The following is a 17,722-nucleotide window of genomic DNA, read 5'->3' as shown; positions in this document are numbered from 1 at the left end:
CAGGGGGACCCTACGGCACTCCACATTTGTAGTTCGCAGCACATGTTGCTGTTTTTTCTTGTTTACTACTCTGATCCAGCGCGTTCGAATAGTTTGCCATTTTCTTCCTCTGAATGGTCACGTACCCCGATGACAACAAATGTCACCGCCTCTTTAGTGGAATGCCCATAGGCAAAAAGAGAGACGAGCTCCTTCACAAGCCCACAATGCCGTCGACTGGGCCGCTTGAATCCGGTTGCCGGCCCAGACGGCGCACCAACGCCTTGCGGCATTCGAAAGAAAAAGCCACCTAAAGCCCTGTTAAAGCTTAAAACCAAAAAAAAAAACTCTTTCTTTTGCTTTTCCATGGCCACGTGTATCAGCGCGCAACAAGACTTACGTGGTGAAAGGTAGCTGGAACACAAATAAACGTGACTACATAAGATGTGTAATTGCACTCTGATACACTGCACATTTACATCATTCAAGCTTTAGACGCGTGAAAATCGACCGTTGAAGTAGAAGGCTAATGAAACTCGCAACCCAAGCGCAACACAACAAGCGAACTCGGAGAAAGTAAACCCGCGGGCGGCAACCATCGCGGCGCATCGCAGAGGAGCTCGCCGCGCAATAGCGGTGCACGTGAAACGAAGCGGCGTCCGCGCGTCCTGGTGCCGCTCGATCGCCGCGGGCACCACCACTCAGTCGCTCGCATGTGAAACAGGCTTTAGTGTACATTTTACAACGTCATATCCGTGACGGTGGACTTGGTGGACCCCGGATTACATCACTTTCGTGCTAAAAACAGCAAATACGATGTGTAGAGAGAGAGAGAAAGGTTAAGAGAAAGACAGGGAGGTTAACAGAAATTTTTTATCTTGCTAACGACAGAACAATTTTTAATGATTACCCCTGAAACGTTGGCCTGGTTCATCACCTGGCTTGCTACTCGTAATACGTGTAACTGTTTCACTAATTAAATGAGTAACTGACCAATGGCAAAACACAGGTTACATAATTTCTCTCCACGCGCTCGTTTTATATGCTTGCTTGACGCTATACCTTGCCGACGAATGAAGACCAATTACTTAGCGCCTGTATGGGCCAGCCGCCTGATGCCGGGAAGCACAGCTGAGACGTGCTCGGCCTTTCACGTCACCAAACCCGCAGTCCCTGTCATGAACGCGCCGACAAGTGATAAGATTATACATTTAAGCTTGCTGTAAACGCCGGTGCAAGAGCTGCTGGTCTATGAGTAGTATAGGTACAGTCTCTTACAAAGTAGCAGTGCTTTTTACCGCTGTTGAAATTAATAATAATAATAATAATAATAATAATAATAATAATAATAATAATAATAATAATAATAATAATAATAATAATAATAATAATAATAATAATAATAATAATAATAATAATAACTATCGAGGTTTAACGCCCGAAAACTACGATATGATTATGAGAGACGCCGTAGTGGAGGGCTTCGGAAATTTCGACCACTTGGGGTTCTTTAACGTGCTCAAGCATTTTCGCCTCCATCGGAAATGCGGCAGCCGCGGTCGGGGATAATGAAGTAAGTATTCAAGTGCGCAAGAAATGCGTAAATACGTATGAATTGAAATAATACTCAATTTTTTTTTTCGGTTTGTCAGCTGCTAATGGCTGGCAGCAACGGACAAGGACTGAGTCAATGGCAGGTCTACACGCTCACTCGCCTAATCTCCCTTGCACTGTACTGACCATGGGCGCAGCCAGAAACTTTTCTCGAGGGGTGGGGGAGGTGTTCAACCATACTTTATGCACGTTCGTGCGTGTGTTTTTATGTGTGCGTGCATATATGTACTGGAAAAATTCAAAATTTTTGGATTGGTGGTATCCCCCCCCCCCCCCCCCCCGCCGTCTTTACGCATAGGTCTCCACATAAGCTGACTGCCAAGGCTTAACCCTGTTTGTCAAAAAAGAGTGGCAGAGATTTCGTGCTCACCGATAAGAGTAAGGCCCCATTTGCCGCAGGCGAGGGTTGGCCCTGCCCGCCTTGACCGCCTCCACGTTGGTGATATTGAAGAAGTACAGGTTGGCAGACATGTCGAAGCAGGAGCCCACATCTTTCCACACGTGGAAGGCGGTGGAGCCCGGTGTTATGGTCACTTGCTGCAAAATGAGCAGTACGTGCGTGTAGTTGCGAGCTTGCGGTGAATCACAATGCTGCGCACAGCCTCGTTCACTGCGAACTGCAACACGGTGTCAGTGGTCGAAGGGGCTCCAAAAGAGCACTTTTGTACATCGCGCTTGGAGGCTTGTAGGTTAACGCCGGCGGCTATACACTCGTCAAAGAAAAAAAGAAAGTTGGCATATTCACTAACTAAATACTAGTTTACTTGTCACATAAAGCAGTAACCTCTTAGTTGGTAAATGTAGTAAAATGCGTGAAATAACATGACAATACATTTACTAGCCGCAGTAGCGAGTATTTCAAGTGAGCGATGCGAGAGCAATAGAAAGTGACCACGTCACACCTTGTTTAGTAGGTCCCTGTAGAAGTCGTCAAACTCTATCAGCACGAATACCGAGAAAACGGCCACAATCAGGGAAAATGCGCCACAGCATATTCCTGCGATAAAGAAAAGTAGGTATGTATAAAGAAAGGGGTCCCAATATTTTTCTTATTCTATATAACAAAAATAAATCAAGCAAAAAACGCGATGTGATAAGTACGTCCCCTCCAGGGCATGGACAGAAACGTCAAAATCAGAAAAAAGAAGGGAAAGAGATTTTATTGTTGAAAACTCGTGTAAATGCCTTTTTCTGGCGTTAAAAGGAATCTCACCTACTTTACACAGTGGTCTAAACTATAGACTTCCTAAGCGGCCAGTCACACGGCACTGTTAAAGAATCGGTTGAATGTACGACTCTCATGCCAGGTATATGAATGTCGCCCTCTCAAGCCCCGATGCACTTTGTTCCACCTCCCTGATTGTGTCAATGCGCAATGTAACAAGGTCTCAAGTTTTAATTGACAGGGCTTCTTTGGTGGACCTCTTTAAAGCGCCAGTAAACTAACGAGAGCTGCGCTGGCATTTTTCCAAGCAGGCATCTGTGGTTGCGTCAATAAAAAGGAGTACTCGTTTAATACCCAATGTGCAGAATATTTGCGCACACAAAACGTTAAGCTGCGTACAAGGGTGTGAGCTAGGGCAAGTTGGTCGTGGCTGATGACGGCAGACAGAGAACACAGCGCGCGAATCTAGTAAGAAAAGAGCTCTCCCCTTTTTCTACCACATTCGCACGCTGTGCTCTACGCCGTCGATAAGCTGCGCGAGTGCGATACGAGCTCTTGATTGTCCATATCCGCATGTCGAAGAAAATACTTGCCTGTCTTTTTGCTGAACATTGCTAGCTTTGATGCCTGATGCACTCTCTACGGACCACTACCCCGACGATGGATCTTTTCTTCGAGTCTCATTGTTTCCATAACTTCGGAGCCATACTTGTTCTGCGGAGAGAAGAGAATGGAACTGAAGCCAGAATGTTGGCTGCAGCAGCGAATCCAGCGTACAATTTGGGAAATGTTCGATTTGCGAACACACATATAGCGGCTAGAGGACATTAGAGAAACCCTGAAATTTAATCCGCCGATGTGAGAATCACGCGCACGTAGCGATTATTAATATGCGTAGGCCCATTCTAAAAAATGCATTTGGAAAGGTATACACAAGCGTCAGCGAGTGATGTCTCATACTTGTATGTTTTACTTTATACGCGGCAACTAAATGATGATCGCAATACAGTGAAGGCACTGTTGCGCTTCCCGAGGACGTCTGGCCTGTGCGAAATGCTTTGACCGCACCGAATTCACCGCACATTTGCTTTTTCCTCAATCGTACTAGCCCCCCACACACACCGTCACTCTCTCATCTTTCTCATTGCCCGAGCGTAGGATAGCCAACCAAACGTTTTTCCGCTTAACCTTACCACCTTGGTACGGGTTTACCGTACGGCACACAACGGAAATACCGTACCGTCGTGGTCGGCAAAGGTCTATTTGAAAGTGCAAGACCCGTATTAGCCACAATAATCATATCATGTTACCGTACGCATCGACGCTAAGACGTACGCGAAGACGTTTTCAAATCGTATGGTACATTTAAAACAAACACATAACGGTCATACCGTAACGATCATTGCCGTCACTGCTAGAACATCCTATATATTATCTTTCGGTTTCCTTCCGCCTAGGCTTCGTCGAATGTGAGATTGACGCATACCGCGGCTGTTGTGCGAAGAGATGCAAAACAGCGATCTCCATCCCGCAACGGTGCCATGGTCGTATTCACTAAAATTGCTCACTATGACGCGTCGGTATATCAGCGCGCCCCCAGGCTACAAGGATCTTGAGTGCTCAGGCTCGCGCAGCTTCCCATTGGCCACATACGCTGTAAAAACAGCGAAAGTTTTTTTTGCCTTGACGCCATCTGTCTTCATTTGAATTCCACCGCTGTAGTTACGCGTATTAAAAGATCAGCAAAGGCGCGGTGCATAGTGTGGCTTCATCCCTTCGAAGAATACCCTGCACACTTCCGCATGCCATCAACTGGTGTCGCTGAATTTATAGGAAGCTGCGGTCGCAAAGTGGCATAATCATTGTCGGGGTTTTACAGACTGCGGGCTACGCGAGACGCAAACTAATCTGGCCGAGTTGCATCACGAAAGTCAGCGCACGAACACAAAAACCAAGAAAGGAGGGAAAGACTTCGCCGGTTTTCAGCGCGACGTGTCGTCCTCTCTTGGTTCTTGTACTCGTGCGCTGGTTTTTATGGCGCTGTGATACACCGTATATTGGATGAGAGCGGATTTACACAGACCAATCAGGAAGACATAACGTTCATCCAAATTTTTATACAGTGGTTCTTTAAGCGCTTAGCACGCGTCTTATGAGAACGCGGTAGCAGCGGAGGGGAACAGAGGTCGCAACCTCAGTGCACACTATACCGCAGAAGGCCTATAGCCACCGCAAAATAAAAAAAAAAGGCAAAAGAAAATGCGTCACCTGAAGCTCCCCAATACATTCACTACAATATTCCCAAGATAAGAGCTCCAACTCCAAATAAAATCTTGATATAGTTGGTATTTGGTCTGTTTCAAAAATGATAGGTAAGAGCTTAAAGATCATAAAGAAAACTTGAGCTTCGCCTTCAAGAGTATAGAACGCGATAGCGTAATCAGTCCCTGTGGGCACCCGCATCACACTCTAAGAAAAGATCGAGTAAAAAGGGCGTCTTTTTGTCCCACAACAATAATCGTCATTTATTTTGCCTTCCTTGCACTATCGCCGCGCGCCCGGCACTTTCCGGTCACGAACGACATGCGCGCTATCAGCGTGACATAGCATTCTTGGCAGGAAAGTGGCCAGCGCCGAGTTTTCAAGAAAGGAAACGCAAGCACACCAGATGACGATTATTGTTGTGGGACAAAAAGACGCCCTTTTTACTCGATTTTTTCTTAGAGTGCAGTCCTGGACTGAATCCTCAGGACATCAATAAAGTTATCCATACCATACCATCGGCTTCTCTATTGCTAGCCTGGCTTCGGTTCTCGGTGCATGCCTCAAGCGTGCCGCAAGCAAACGAACGTCTGTGCACGTAACATTGGTCGTTTCAAACTATACTACAGTGCCTACGGCAAGTACAGACGGGCGCGATATGAAGGTTATCGCGCGAGCGTCGACCGGCCTAGCGTCCAAGGGGCCTAGCGGCAAGTTTCGGAACAGTGAAAATCAAGATTACGGATTCTTCTAGCCATGGTTGGCTGTTCCATGCTGCAACAATCGCTCCTACGACGAACTCTACACCCTTTCTCTCTATTTTAAGTTTTCCATTCGTTGCGATCAAGTGTATTCTTCGTTGGCTCTTACCTCCGCGGGCGATAGGCAAACTTGCTGGGAAAGGTCTGGGCAAGCTGGTGCTTGGCGCTGCTTCGTTTAAACGGCTTGCTAAGTTGAACAAAATATATCTTGTTTTCATAAAAAAATGAACATGTGTCTTCCTCAGACGGGAGTAATCGCAGCTTAAGGAACAGCAAAAAGAGTGAGTGAAGCTTGCCTGATACCTCCCTCTCCTCGAAAGGGTATTCTTGGACGTGGCGCTATTGTAGTTCTTGGTCGACGCTCGCGCGATCACCTTCAAATCGCGCGCGACTGTACAGTTGCGCAGTAGTGCCCACTACGCCGTAGTTCTTCCTTTTTCGATCAGCTAAGGGCCCACCGTGCGTCCGTAAGGCAACACGGTTTTGTAATGGGTAGGCATTTAAAACACCCATTCGTTGCGCCATTCACATATTTTGACGCCTGACGTGATTCTGCGCTTCTGCCACGCAATATTACATGCGTTAAGGTCCTCTGCATGACAATCAAAGTGTTTTTTTCCGAACGAGTTTCAAGCAATAGCGTAGCTCTGTGGCAAAACACCTGCTTGCCACGCAGACGACCTGGGTTCGCTTCTCACTCGAACCGAAGGTTTTTATTATTTTATTTGCATCTTTCTCGATTTTTCGCTCACAACCGCCGACACCGACGCCGGAATTTCTGCGAAACGAGCTCTTTAACGCTATTGCTTTAAAAGCACACTGCAAACCATTTCACCTTTTCAAAAACAGAAAAAAAACAACAAAAACTGTACGTGCGATCCGGGAAAAAGTGGCTGTAAAGGTCATCAACGAAAAAAGAATGTATATAGTTAGTAACATGACACGGCGGAAGCGAAATAGGGTTCAGTTATGCTGAAGATTCGTCCATTTATTTTTTTTTTCCATGTTTTCGAAACTGTTCAAACTGAAGTGGCGAACTCGGCTCCACAGAGACAGACTGTCACAAGTGTCTCGCAAAACGTTTCGCTCGCTGTTACGATGGACGGTGTTCGTAAATGAAACATCTGTAAAGCAATTATCTTCAATACTAATGAAGTCCACAACGCACCCGAGGAAGCGCTGGCTTAGAAGGAAAACAATCCGAGCGAGGCACGTGGAGACTACTGCACATGCACGGGTCAACAGCCTCACCAGAATTCTAGCGCCCAAAGAACAGGTCCACCTTGTTTTGACGTAGCCACAGACGCAAGTAACGATACGCCTGTACGAAAGAATATAAAAGGAAAGAAGGTGGGAAAAATGAGTGTCCTCGCGATTGGAGTATTTGGCACTCGCACTTGTGATGGTACACAACGTGCATTTACCATCCAAGTTTTTGGCGCACTATACGATCCCGCGAGAAAGTTTAGCCTTGAAATACATGTAATTTACTCCCTCACGGTCACACATAAATCGTCGGAAGGATACTCCTCCACGAGAAAGCCGTTCAGTGCGCTAAACAAGACTTGCCACTCCTCCGAGGAGAGAAAGAAGGGAAAAGTGGTCGACCGAGGTTGGCTTTCGCGTGTCACCGCGGCGACAACTGTCCTTAGACAAGAGGAAAGTTGCATGCTTAGTTGCTATAGTTACTATTGTTTGCCTGCATTACCAACGAGAGGATTACTTCACCGCTAGCCATTATCACACAGTTCAGGGCCGTAGCTAAAGGGGAGCGGGGGGGGGGGGGGGCACCAGTTGCCAAAGTTAGCCGTTCTGCATACAACACCCCCCCCCCCAAAAAAAAGAAATTCCTTGGTACGGCCCTGACACAATTACTCACTCGTATGGTCGTAAACCCTGGTCTCCTTAACTATACACATGGCGGTAGCACCCGAAGCCTGTTTTATTAATCAGCGGTACACTTTCTTGGATATGCGATGGAGCTGAGGCTGCTGGACTTCTTTTGACCAGCTATGCTATGTTTAACGAACAGCGTAACGTAGCATCAGCGGCGTTCTTCCAAGCCGTTTCACCTAAACTGAGTCATCGTGGTCGAACACGATCCCGCGTCCACGTGCTCGGCAGGAAAACGCCATGACCAATGAACCACCTGACGGCCGTCTAGTAGTGGACCACCAATAATAAAGACTCGGACATGCATTGAGAGCCGTGGAGGGCTACGTTAATAAGAACGAATACTGACTATGATGGAACAGGGCAAATTATGCCGGACTAACTGGTGGAAAAGTTGCACTAAGGTATACCCTATAACACCGAATGCATCACATATGATACGCTGTTTCGATACCTCTAAATTCGGATTTTCATATGAAAAACGTTACCACGACCTGTAAAGTAGCATTTTTGATCAGCTTGAAATAGTTTTCATCTCGGGAGTTCAAGAAAACCAATTACAAAATAATTAACTAATGAAATATTAGAGTTGGGAATGAAATAACATTTAATTGTTCTTTATTGTACAAACACACAACCTGTAGCCATAAATAAAAGTGAGTTAGATGTATTAAATTTTCTTGGCGTGGAACTCTGTAGGGGCATTGTAGGATGAATAAATCCAAAGACGTAACGTTGTGCCAGGTAAGAAAAGCGGAAGCAATTCAAGCGACAGCGACCGTGAAAATGTGACATACATTTAACAAAATTAAGAATTACACGGGTGTCACTTGTTCCGCGAAGCTTTTATTTTGCTATACGCAACTTCCTTGAGGGTTTAGTTATTAAGCCATATCTATATTTATTGTAGTGCACCATGTCATCATTGTCATGTAAACGTTAATGCAGGGCATCTTTGGCTTCCCTCATGAAGAAAAGTCATGTCCGTGACCTCATTCGTGCTGATGCGTTTGAGATCCTGTCTCAACGCTTCTTTTCTAATGTTTTTTCTTTATGTTTGATCGTCTCTCTTATTTAAGCTTAACATTAACGCCTCTGTTGTTTGAAAAGATCGTTCTCTGAGCAAACGTTTTTCGTTAATATTTCAAGTGAAGAATAAAAAAACAAACAAGAAACTCTGGTGTACCTTTCTTATTGTAAATGGAAATCGGCAAGATTTTGCTGGTTTAAAAAAAATGCTAAATAGACGTTTCCGTTCTTCCTCGGAAATAATTATATAGGGAGAGTTGACAATTTGGGCACTTCATTCGTTTCTAGCGCTTGAAAGTAAAAAAAAAAAAAATAAGCGAAAGGTAAGAAAGCCGAATGAACAGGCAGGACCCTGGTCTTCAACCGATTGTGCTACACGAAAGGTACAGCTTCTATGCATTCGCAGATCGTGTGCTAACAAACAGCGGAACGCGAATTGTGGCGCATGCATGGATACATTCGTCACGGATGTGAGGCAGACAGGCTTTAAAAAAAAGTAATCACTTTCACCTGTCATTGCGTCATTTCTTGTTTTCCTATTTCCCTTCAAGCCCTGCAATGTACGAAATGTCAAAATTTCATCTGTAGCCTACAGCTGGTCGCTGTAAAGCACTGCAAAATCACTGTTTGAAACTTCGCAAGCCTTATAAGATTTGTCGAGATTGAATAGTCTACGGAAGTTCTGAAGCAACGTACTCACTCCTTCATAGCACCCTGGAGTATCTACTTGCTGAAGGCCCACCACACTTTGTTTTACTTTCAGCTTGCGCTTTCAGCTTGGTTCCTCGACAGGAGTGCAGCGAGCGAGTGGTGTGAGGACGACGCGCTTCTTCTGGGACAACCTTTGAACGGCTCAAGTCCTTGAAACTATCGTCGTGACGTCACAAAGCGTGGGAGAGTGACGTTCACATCGAACGGTGGAAAGAGGGAAATCGCGGCGCGGCTATTTCACACCATCCGAGCTTCGGAAACGAAATGACAGACTGAGAGCTCGAGACACGTGACGCGGACACATTCCCAGATCAGGCCAGGATCACGCGTGATGTGAACGTTGCCGCCGCCACTCTGCACGTTTTAGCATGCCCGAAGAATCGTAATTTGCATTTGGCGTCTTCAGAGGGTTTTCCCTGCGGTAGTAAGAAGATAGTGAGGGGACGCAGTTTAAATAGAAATAGTGGGGTTTGCGCTCTAAATTATGCGTCGCGCAGGTTAAGGCGCCCGCTGTAATATTTGCGGGAAGAACGTTAACGGGCTAAACGGCTTGTAATGTTAACCGTTTCCAAAAAACATCACGGAACAGGTTTTATGTTAAGTGCCACACAGGGCTCCAATACACTGATCAACGTAAGCTTAATGTTCCGACGTTAACCCCGTCTACACGTTCCCACTCAGACTGCTTAGGCATATTTATAGTACGTGCTTGCGTGCACAGTTCTGTAGACATCGTTTGCTGCCAGAATGATCAAGTCTCTCTGGGTGTATGCATTTTAAACATGTGCTGTCGTCCATTATGCGTTCTAAACATGCAGCGGTCAACCATCCTCAGCACAAACTACGTTATCAGACCTCATCAACGTGGTTGAAGAAGTTACGGCCCCGACGAGCGAACAGCCAGACGCGAACATGACCGACGCTGCAGCGATCGGCCTTGCGCACGCGCAGTAGAAAGCTACTGGAGACCTACAATCGGCTCAAAATTACGGGACGCGCGGGTTACGTGAAAAAGTTGAACTTATGCTAGGTTAATTCAAGGTGCTGCTAACCAAACGGGCCACAGATGTCGCAAAGTATGGAATACTACACAGCAAAACATAGAATTCGAGAATATGCGTTACAGAAGTTTTTGCCTTCACTAACAGTAAGTCTAGCAAGATACGAGAGTCAGTGCACTCGCAGCTCTTTATATACTAGAATGCGGGCTTGTGTATAGTTCACGCCTGCATTGATTGCACTGAACTTTGAAGGTCTCTGTTGTGCTGTGTTGTTAGGTGACTGTTCTGGCTCCTGGCCGCTCAGCAGCGCCACACACATTGTCCTGCCAGCGCGGACGTTATTCTTGAAACCTTCACTGAGAGTCCAACATTAAATTATGCACCACATCAATAATTCTAATATTCTGAAGAGGTCAATATGAGCACAAGTATCAATGAGAAGTTTAGAGGACAGGCGTATTCCATCAATAACCGAATGTGCGATGGTTGTTACACGGCTCCTTAGATGCATGTGTTCACTGCTCGAAATCAACTTTCTTTATTGGGCAGAGCGAGAGATCTCGAAGGTAAAATAGCAGCGATACGTCCTTTATCGAAAACAGTTTCCTAATGCGACATCTTTGTTTTAGCGTGTAGCTGTAGCCATAAAAAAGTTTTTTTTTTTTTTTTTTTACTTTTAGCAAGTATCCTGCTCACATATACACTTTCGTAGCATCGAACGAGTGATCGAGCAGCAGTGCATCAGACGTCGCAAGAATATCGCACAAGTTTACGCGTCGCCTATTTTGGAGGAGTTGCACTTCAGACTCAGTTTATTTTCATTGATGCGCAGTCGCCTAGTGAGTATGCGTCAGCTCCGTGGGACAGAGAGGTGGCGAAATGGACGCCCGTGCGACGGTCTGATAAGCTTCTCGTTAAAACGATCCCAGGTTTTCTCGCTGTGCACGTTATTGTAGAAGTATTTTCTTCTGGGCGCTGAGAAGCGATTACGAAAGTGCGCTTTTATAAGGAAGCGAGAGATACGCCCACCGGTGCCATTGTTTGGTTCTGCACGTGTATTAGAACAGTCTGCGACCCACTCGCTATTACCTGTGTAGGAAGCTGAGGAGGTAGGACATCTATACAGCACACCAGCGGATGTCGAAAACAGTCAAGTGGATAATTTTCAACAGACATGTATCAAATACGTAATAATAAGAATAATATAATAATAATAATAATAATAATAATAATAATATAATAATAATATATAATATAATAATAATAATAACAATGCACAAGCTTGTAAAGAAATAAGAGATCAGAACGATTTCGTCGGCAGTGAAGTGATGGCAGTGATAATAATTCAGCAGTATTTGAACGAGATCCAGAGTCATTTTTAGCAAAGCGATGATTATATGCTGAGGAATTTTTCTGGACTCGCTCAATGGCGTTGCTGCTGGAATTAGGAATGCCATTCCAGATCACAGATGCATACTCTAGTTGAGGAAGACATAGCGCGATGTACAATTTTCGGAAGGGCACAGGAGAACGGAATTCTCTAGACATTCTGCAAACACAGCCTAGGGTGCGAAGACCCCGCAAAGCAGCACGCTTAGCGTGAGCAGAAAAGTGTAAGGTGCTATCAAACAGAACACCTAGCTCATTGATCTCACATACCTTACACAACGACACAGAATTGACAGAATATAAAAATGGCACACTAGATGTTTTTCGAGTGAACTCATTACCTTGGTTTTCGAAATATTTAGGGAGAGGTTATTACTCCTGCACCATTCAGAAAAAGAACACAAATCAGATTGCAGCAAGCGACAATCGATAACTGAATGAATTTCCTTAAATATCTTTATGTCATCGGCATACAAAAGGAAAGAAGAATTCCGAATGACAGAAGAAACATCATTAACATAAATTAAAAAGAGGAGTGGGCCCAGTACCGACCCTTGAGGAAACCCACTAGTAGCTTTATACAAAGTAGGACGTTTGGCCATTAACGGCAACGTACATAATCTATCAAGAAGATAGCTGTGGAGGAGATTCACAATTGAAGAATCAACATCAAAGTATGCAAGTTTATCCACAAGCAGCGAATCTGACAACATCAAAAGCTTTGCTAAGGTCACAGTAAATAGCGTCAACCTGTCCTCTCTGCGAAATAGGCGTGGAGACTTGCATCATGAAACTGGCAAGATTAGTGACAGTTGAGCGGCCAGCGAGAAACCCATGCTGATTCACAATCAATGAATTTTTTACATCAAAAGACAATATTTTGTGAAGAGCAAGCTCAAAGATTTTGGATGCGGCACAAAGAAGGGAAATAGGGCGGTAGTTCGAGACGTCACTTTTACAGCCAGACTTAAACACAGGGAAAACACGAGCAGTTTTCCACATGCTAGGAAACGTTGAAGCATGCAGACACTTATTAAATATGGTAGTCAATACAGGTACAAGTATACTGCCATAGGCTTTTAGTATGGCAGAGGGGATGCCATCTGGGCCAGCTGAAAAGGATGGTTTCAAGCGCTTAATGCATTCTGAAATGGAATCTTCATCTAGCGACACAGCATCAGCTGTGCCAACTGCCTTAACCTGTCGACCGTTACTAGCTACAGAGGCTGGAGAGTTATAGACAGATGAAAAATGCATGGCAAAACAGTCAGCAACGGCTTGGAGGAGTTGCACTTCAGACTCAGTTTATTTTCATTGATGCGCAGTCGCCTAGTGAGTATGCCTCAGCTCCGTGGGACAGAGAGGTGGCGAAATGGACGCACGTGCGACAATAATAATAATAATAATATGGTTGGTTTTACCTGCCAAAACTACGATATGATTATGAGGCACGCAGTAGTGGAGGGCTACGGGAATTTCGACTGTCTAGTGTTCTATAACATGCACCTAAATCTAAGTACACGGGCCCCTCTATACGAAATGCGACCTCCGCGGCCGGGATCAAACCCGCGACCTTAGGGTCAGCAGCCGAGCACCGTAACCCCTGTAGCACCTGGACCGTATCAAAGTATCAAATTCGTATGACACCCAAGTTTTTTTAGCATACATGCTCGCTGATGAAGAGCACTCACGGATTGAAACACGACGTCGTTTTTTTTTATGTATAACGACTGCTATGAGAAATTCCTCATGATAACCACGTCATGTCACTGCAAATCTGGCCGCTAAAGGTAATGTTCACGCTGATGTAAGTGTTGGAGCAAAAATTACGCGGATATTACACGAACTACAGACGCTAGAGACGAAAGTATGTGCGTTATTTGGCCCTAAATTTTGCGTTTCAATCCGTGAGTACAATACATAGTCAAAGTCTACAACTCAGCAGAGGAGTGATGGTCAAAGTTGGGGTAGCTGCAGCCGGTATCCGAAATTCTTGAGCCACATACCATCTCGCAAAAAGGTTAATAAGATCAAGTAAAATAAAATACAAGGGGTGTTCAAATGAAAAGGTACGAAACCACACTGTGGGTATAAATGAAGACTTGAGTCAAAGTATACACCATAGGCCTGAGCACAACGATCCCTTTGATGAACGAGCCGAAAGATTCTTGTCACCAGAATTTCTGTGGCCGTGACGAGACCCAGTCCTTCACAGCATCTTTAAGTTCGTCGTCCGAGTTGAAGCGCTTCCATTTCAGATGTTTTTTTCAGGGGACCAAACACACGGAAATCGCAGGGTGACATGTCCGGGCTGTAGGGCGGATGGTCAAGCTGCTCCCACTTGAACTTGGACAATGTGTGTCCCTGGACACGAGTGGACAGGCGTTATCATGCAGCAGAACCACACCATCCGTGAACAGCTCCGGTCTTTTGTTGTTGATGGGCCTGCGTAGGCTTCGGAGTGTCTAACGCAGTCTTCCCCGCATACGGTCACCATACGGCGATGAATGGTGGCCGGTTTAACACCTTCCGCTGTCAGAAATCGGATAACATCTCGCTGCTCCTCAATCGTCGTATTTTGCAATGTGAATGTCGTCCTGTCCTCACATTCACAGCCACGTCAATTGGACGGCGCTCTTTACAAGAGCATCTGCTCTTTATAAGAGCGTGCGCATACGGGCGCCCCCGCATGCTCCGATCTACGGCGGAAACTCGAATCGCATACCTAGATGTTTCGCTACGTTCTTCCATAGCGGCATAGGCATCTATGCTAACGGTTGCGTTGTCACGAGGTTTCGTACCTATTCATTTGAACACCCCTCGTAAATTTAGTAGAATATACGTGTCATACGATAGGCCCGCAATGGTGTCTCCGTGTTCTCTCTCTCCGGCCGATCAGGGCTATACAGACGAGAAACGGAGCCTGAAGGAACAGTATTTCGTTGATGGACGTATGGCAAGCTGCACTTTTAAGAAAAAAAGATGTCGTTTGCCTCTTTCTTGCTACACATGTGGCACGTTCACTCTCTTTAGCAGAGTCGTCGGATGTATAACTCTCTTTAGCGACACACGCTCACTCTCTTTTGTAATGTCGTGCGTCCCAGGACTCTCCTAAATAGAGTGAACGTGTCTCTCTAAAGAGAGTCATACATGTGAGAGTCACATATGTGTCGCAAAACAAAAAAAGAGTCAAATGACACCTTTTTTTTTTTTCTTAGAGTGTAGAGTTCAAACGGTACCACATTACCTTTTGCTACCTCTTACTGGGAGCGTCCTAAAAACAGGTGGCCTAAAGTACACATACAAGAACGACAGGAACTGGATGCACCATCGACAGCAAAGGAGGCAATGCCCGCATAAATCCGCACTTTCGCGCCCGGCTGCGTTTCCAACGTCGCTGACCGATTCCATGGTCGAAGATGACGGGATGTTAGTGAACATGTTAAACAAGTTCATACCGATAAGCATACACTCGGCTGTTCGCGTAAGATTCGGATGCTGCTTTTCTTTCTGATGGTGCTCTAGCGGCTACGCGTGATCCCCGGCCGTCTCACATAACTGTGAGACTTTAATGCGAACCGGCAGATAATGAAGCCAAGGAAGGTATAGGAGACGTTAATTGTGCTTTTGTAAGTGCATTGTACTAATTGCGATGTAGATGTGAAGAAAGTATAAGGTGGGCGAAAAGACAACTTGCCGCCGGCAGGGACCAAACCTGCAACCTTCGGATCCGAAGGTTGCAGGATCATGTAAAGAGCATAGGCGGGTTGTCCTCTGGTTTTCATCTGCTGGTTTCCATTAAGGTTGTGTCAAAAGGTAATAGTATAGACAGATGGGCGAGCTTCATGGTAACTAATACACATCGCCAAGGACGAAGACACAATAAAGGAACAAAGGGACGGTGCGCTGACTCATAACTGCAGCTTACAGAAAGAACACATCTTGTTGATGATTGCTTGCTGGGCTAGTTGGTTCATTGCAACACATGTAACAGCGCGCAAAACTGGAAAGTACGACGACAGAGACACGAGTGTAAAGAGCTAAAAGCAACCACCCTTATTGATGCTTCTTTTTTCTGCGTCTCCGCCCTCACCGCTGCACATTGATTATGCTTAACGGTAATGTTCGGGCTCGATCTCTTTGTCGCCAGGTGAATCGGGCAAAGAAAAAACGAACATGGTTTGTATTTATTACTTACGCATAATTTTTCGCTCAAATAGTTGAGAAGATGCTTATTCAAATAGTGCGGGCGCTCTGTGGCGCACAGAGCAAAAGCACGCATAGACAAGTGCGCTTAGACATTTTTGTTGCATGTGATGAACGGATATTGTAGAAATCGGAGTTCGTGTATGTGAAAGTGCATTCTTGTGTTCATTTCTTAATTCTCGTGTTTGTTAAGAATATTACAATACATTCTATTATGTCAGAGGCTAGGAGTAGCTGACGCCCACATAGATACTAACCTCCCTTGAATTACGTAATGAATAGAATAAACATAAATAAACACCGACGAATACGCGACTCCATACCTTTATTCGTTCGATGTTACTCCTTATCGAAAAGATATCTCGAAACCTTCAAGTTAATAACATATTATATGTTACCCCATTTTCATACTTTATCATAGTTCTCACGGCACTTCGGTTGCTAATTAGTTGTTATACTAATCAGGACATTAATAAAATGACATTTCGTTCTTTTTGCACAAATTTACTCTTCACGGCCAGAAGTGAAGACGAAGGAGTTATATTTCGTGACGTGCAACTGTTTCGTCCTCACGGTTAAATAATTGCCCCCCGTTATTAATACGAAAGCCTTACATGTCTCATGCGAACGTGACCTTGAGCGGAAAGCCGACGTGTCGTACAAAAAGTGACGTGACCACCCATGTGCCTCGGGAATCGAGGCGCACGAGCTGCGCATTCACTTTGCGGCGTCCGCGTGACTAAGGAAAAAGGTAAAAATGCGGCATTCGCATGATTCAAAGTGTACGGTAAAATAGCGAGACCTGATGGTTTTCGCCTTCGAGTCATCTTAGGCGAATTGCATAAGGAACCCTGCGAGTTCTTTATCCCATCTTTCGAAAAAAAAAAAAAGACAAGTAATGCCAACGAGCTGCACTAACTAAAAGATCGTTTTCGCACGTCAAGTCTATAGGCAGCCTAGATTGAGGAAAAAAAAGAAAGGTACGCCAATTCGGCTTGGTCGTGGTTCTTTTAATTGATAGGAGAGATAATTAAGCCTAATTAGGCTGACGCCTTATTTACCCAGGCAGGGGGAAGCCAACTATAGTTTCATCCAGACAACCGGAGCACATGAAGAGGAAGGTGTTTATGAGCTGGCAACTGCAGTCAGACACAGAACTCGAAGCAACAGCTTCTTTTCAGCACTGGAATGTTTCCAGGGTTTTCCAGCGTGGCCAGTTAGTGAACTTCCCGGTGACTGACTACTCATACGATGAAGACCACCATAGGCGCGCGCAGGGATCCCCTTCAGGGGGCGAAAGTTCGTCGCAGCGCCCCCCTCCCAATTATGTCAATGCGGGGCTGACTTCGCCCCCCCCCCTGCCCCCTCCCCCGTGCGCATGCCTATGAAGACCACATCAAGAACTACGCTGAATTGAAGCTTGGAAGTGTTGCTGAAGTCACTTCTGAAATATAGGGCATGCAAGATTGTGGCACTGCGCTGTCATATCCTCTAGCCACAGTTATGCACACCTGCAACTGCACCTACCGCGGCACCTCAGACACTTCTGCGGAGTGATTGCTCATGCACCGTCCACAATGCGATCAACAGTGGATCAATCTCAAATATCGATTAAGCCACCTAGATGACCGTGAACCTTCTGTCTCAATTATAATTGTTCGATAGTTACGTCTCGCCATATGCAAAAATACGAGCCTTAGCAACACAATGAC

The 17,722-nt window shown here is 45.4% G+C and overlaps 1 protein-coding gene across 1 annotated transcript in view; it reads right to left on the bottom strand.

Moving 5' to 3' along the window:
- The window catches only part of LOC119382509 (scavenger receptor class B member 1), a 51,320-nt gene that overhangs the window by 30,137 nt on the left and 3,461 nt on the right, over positions 1 to 17,722 (bottom strand). Inside the window, exons 2-4 of the mRNA XM_037650221.2 lie at positions 3,352 to 3,472; positions 2,496 to 2,590; positions 1,964 to 2,130 (exon numbers count right to left, since the gene is read on the bottom strand). Of these exons, the coding sequence (XP_037506149.1) occupies positions 1,964 to 2,130; positions 2,496 to 2,590; positions 3,352 to 3,370 (281 nt within the window). The 5' untranslated portion in view covers positions 3,371 to 3,472. The remainder of the gene's footprint in view (positions 1 to 1,963; positions 2,131 to 2,495; positions 2,591 to 3,351; positions 3,473 to 17,722) is intronic.

Source organism: Rhipicephalus sanguineus, chromosome 2, assembly GCF_013339695.2.
Source record: "Rhipicephalus sanguineus isolate Rsan-2018 chromosome 2, BIME_Rsan_1.4, whole genome shotgun sequence".
Classification (NCBI taxonomy): Eukaryota; Metazoa; Arthropoda; class Arachnida; order Ixodida; family Ixodidae; genus Rhipicephalus; species Rhipicephalus sanguineus.
Note: the sequence above shows the minus strand (reverse complement) of the source record. Positions and strands in the feature narration are given on the sequence as shown.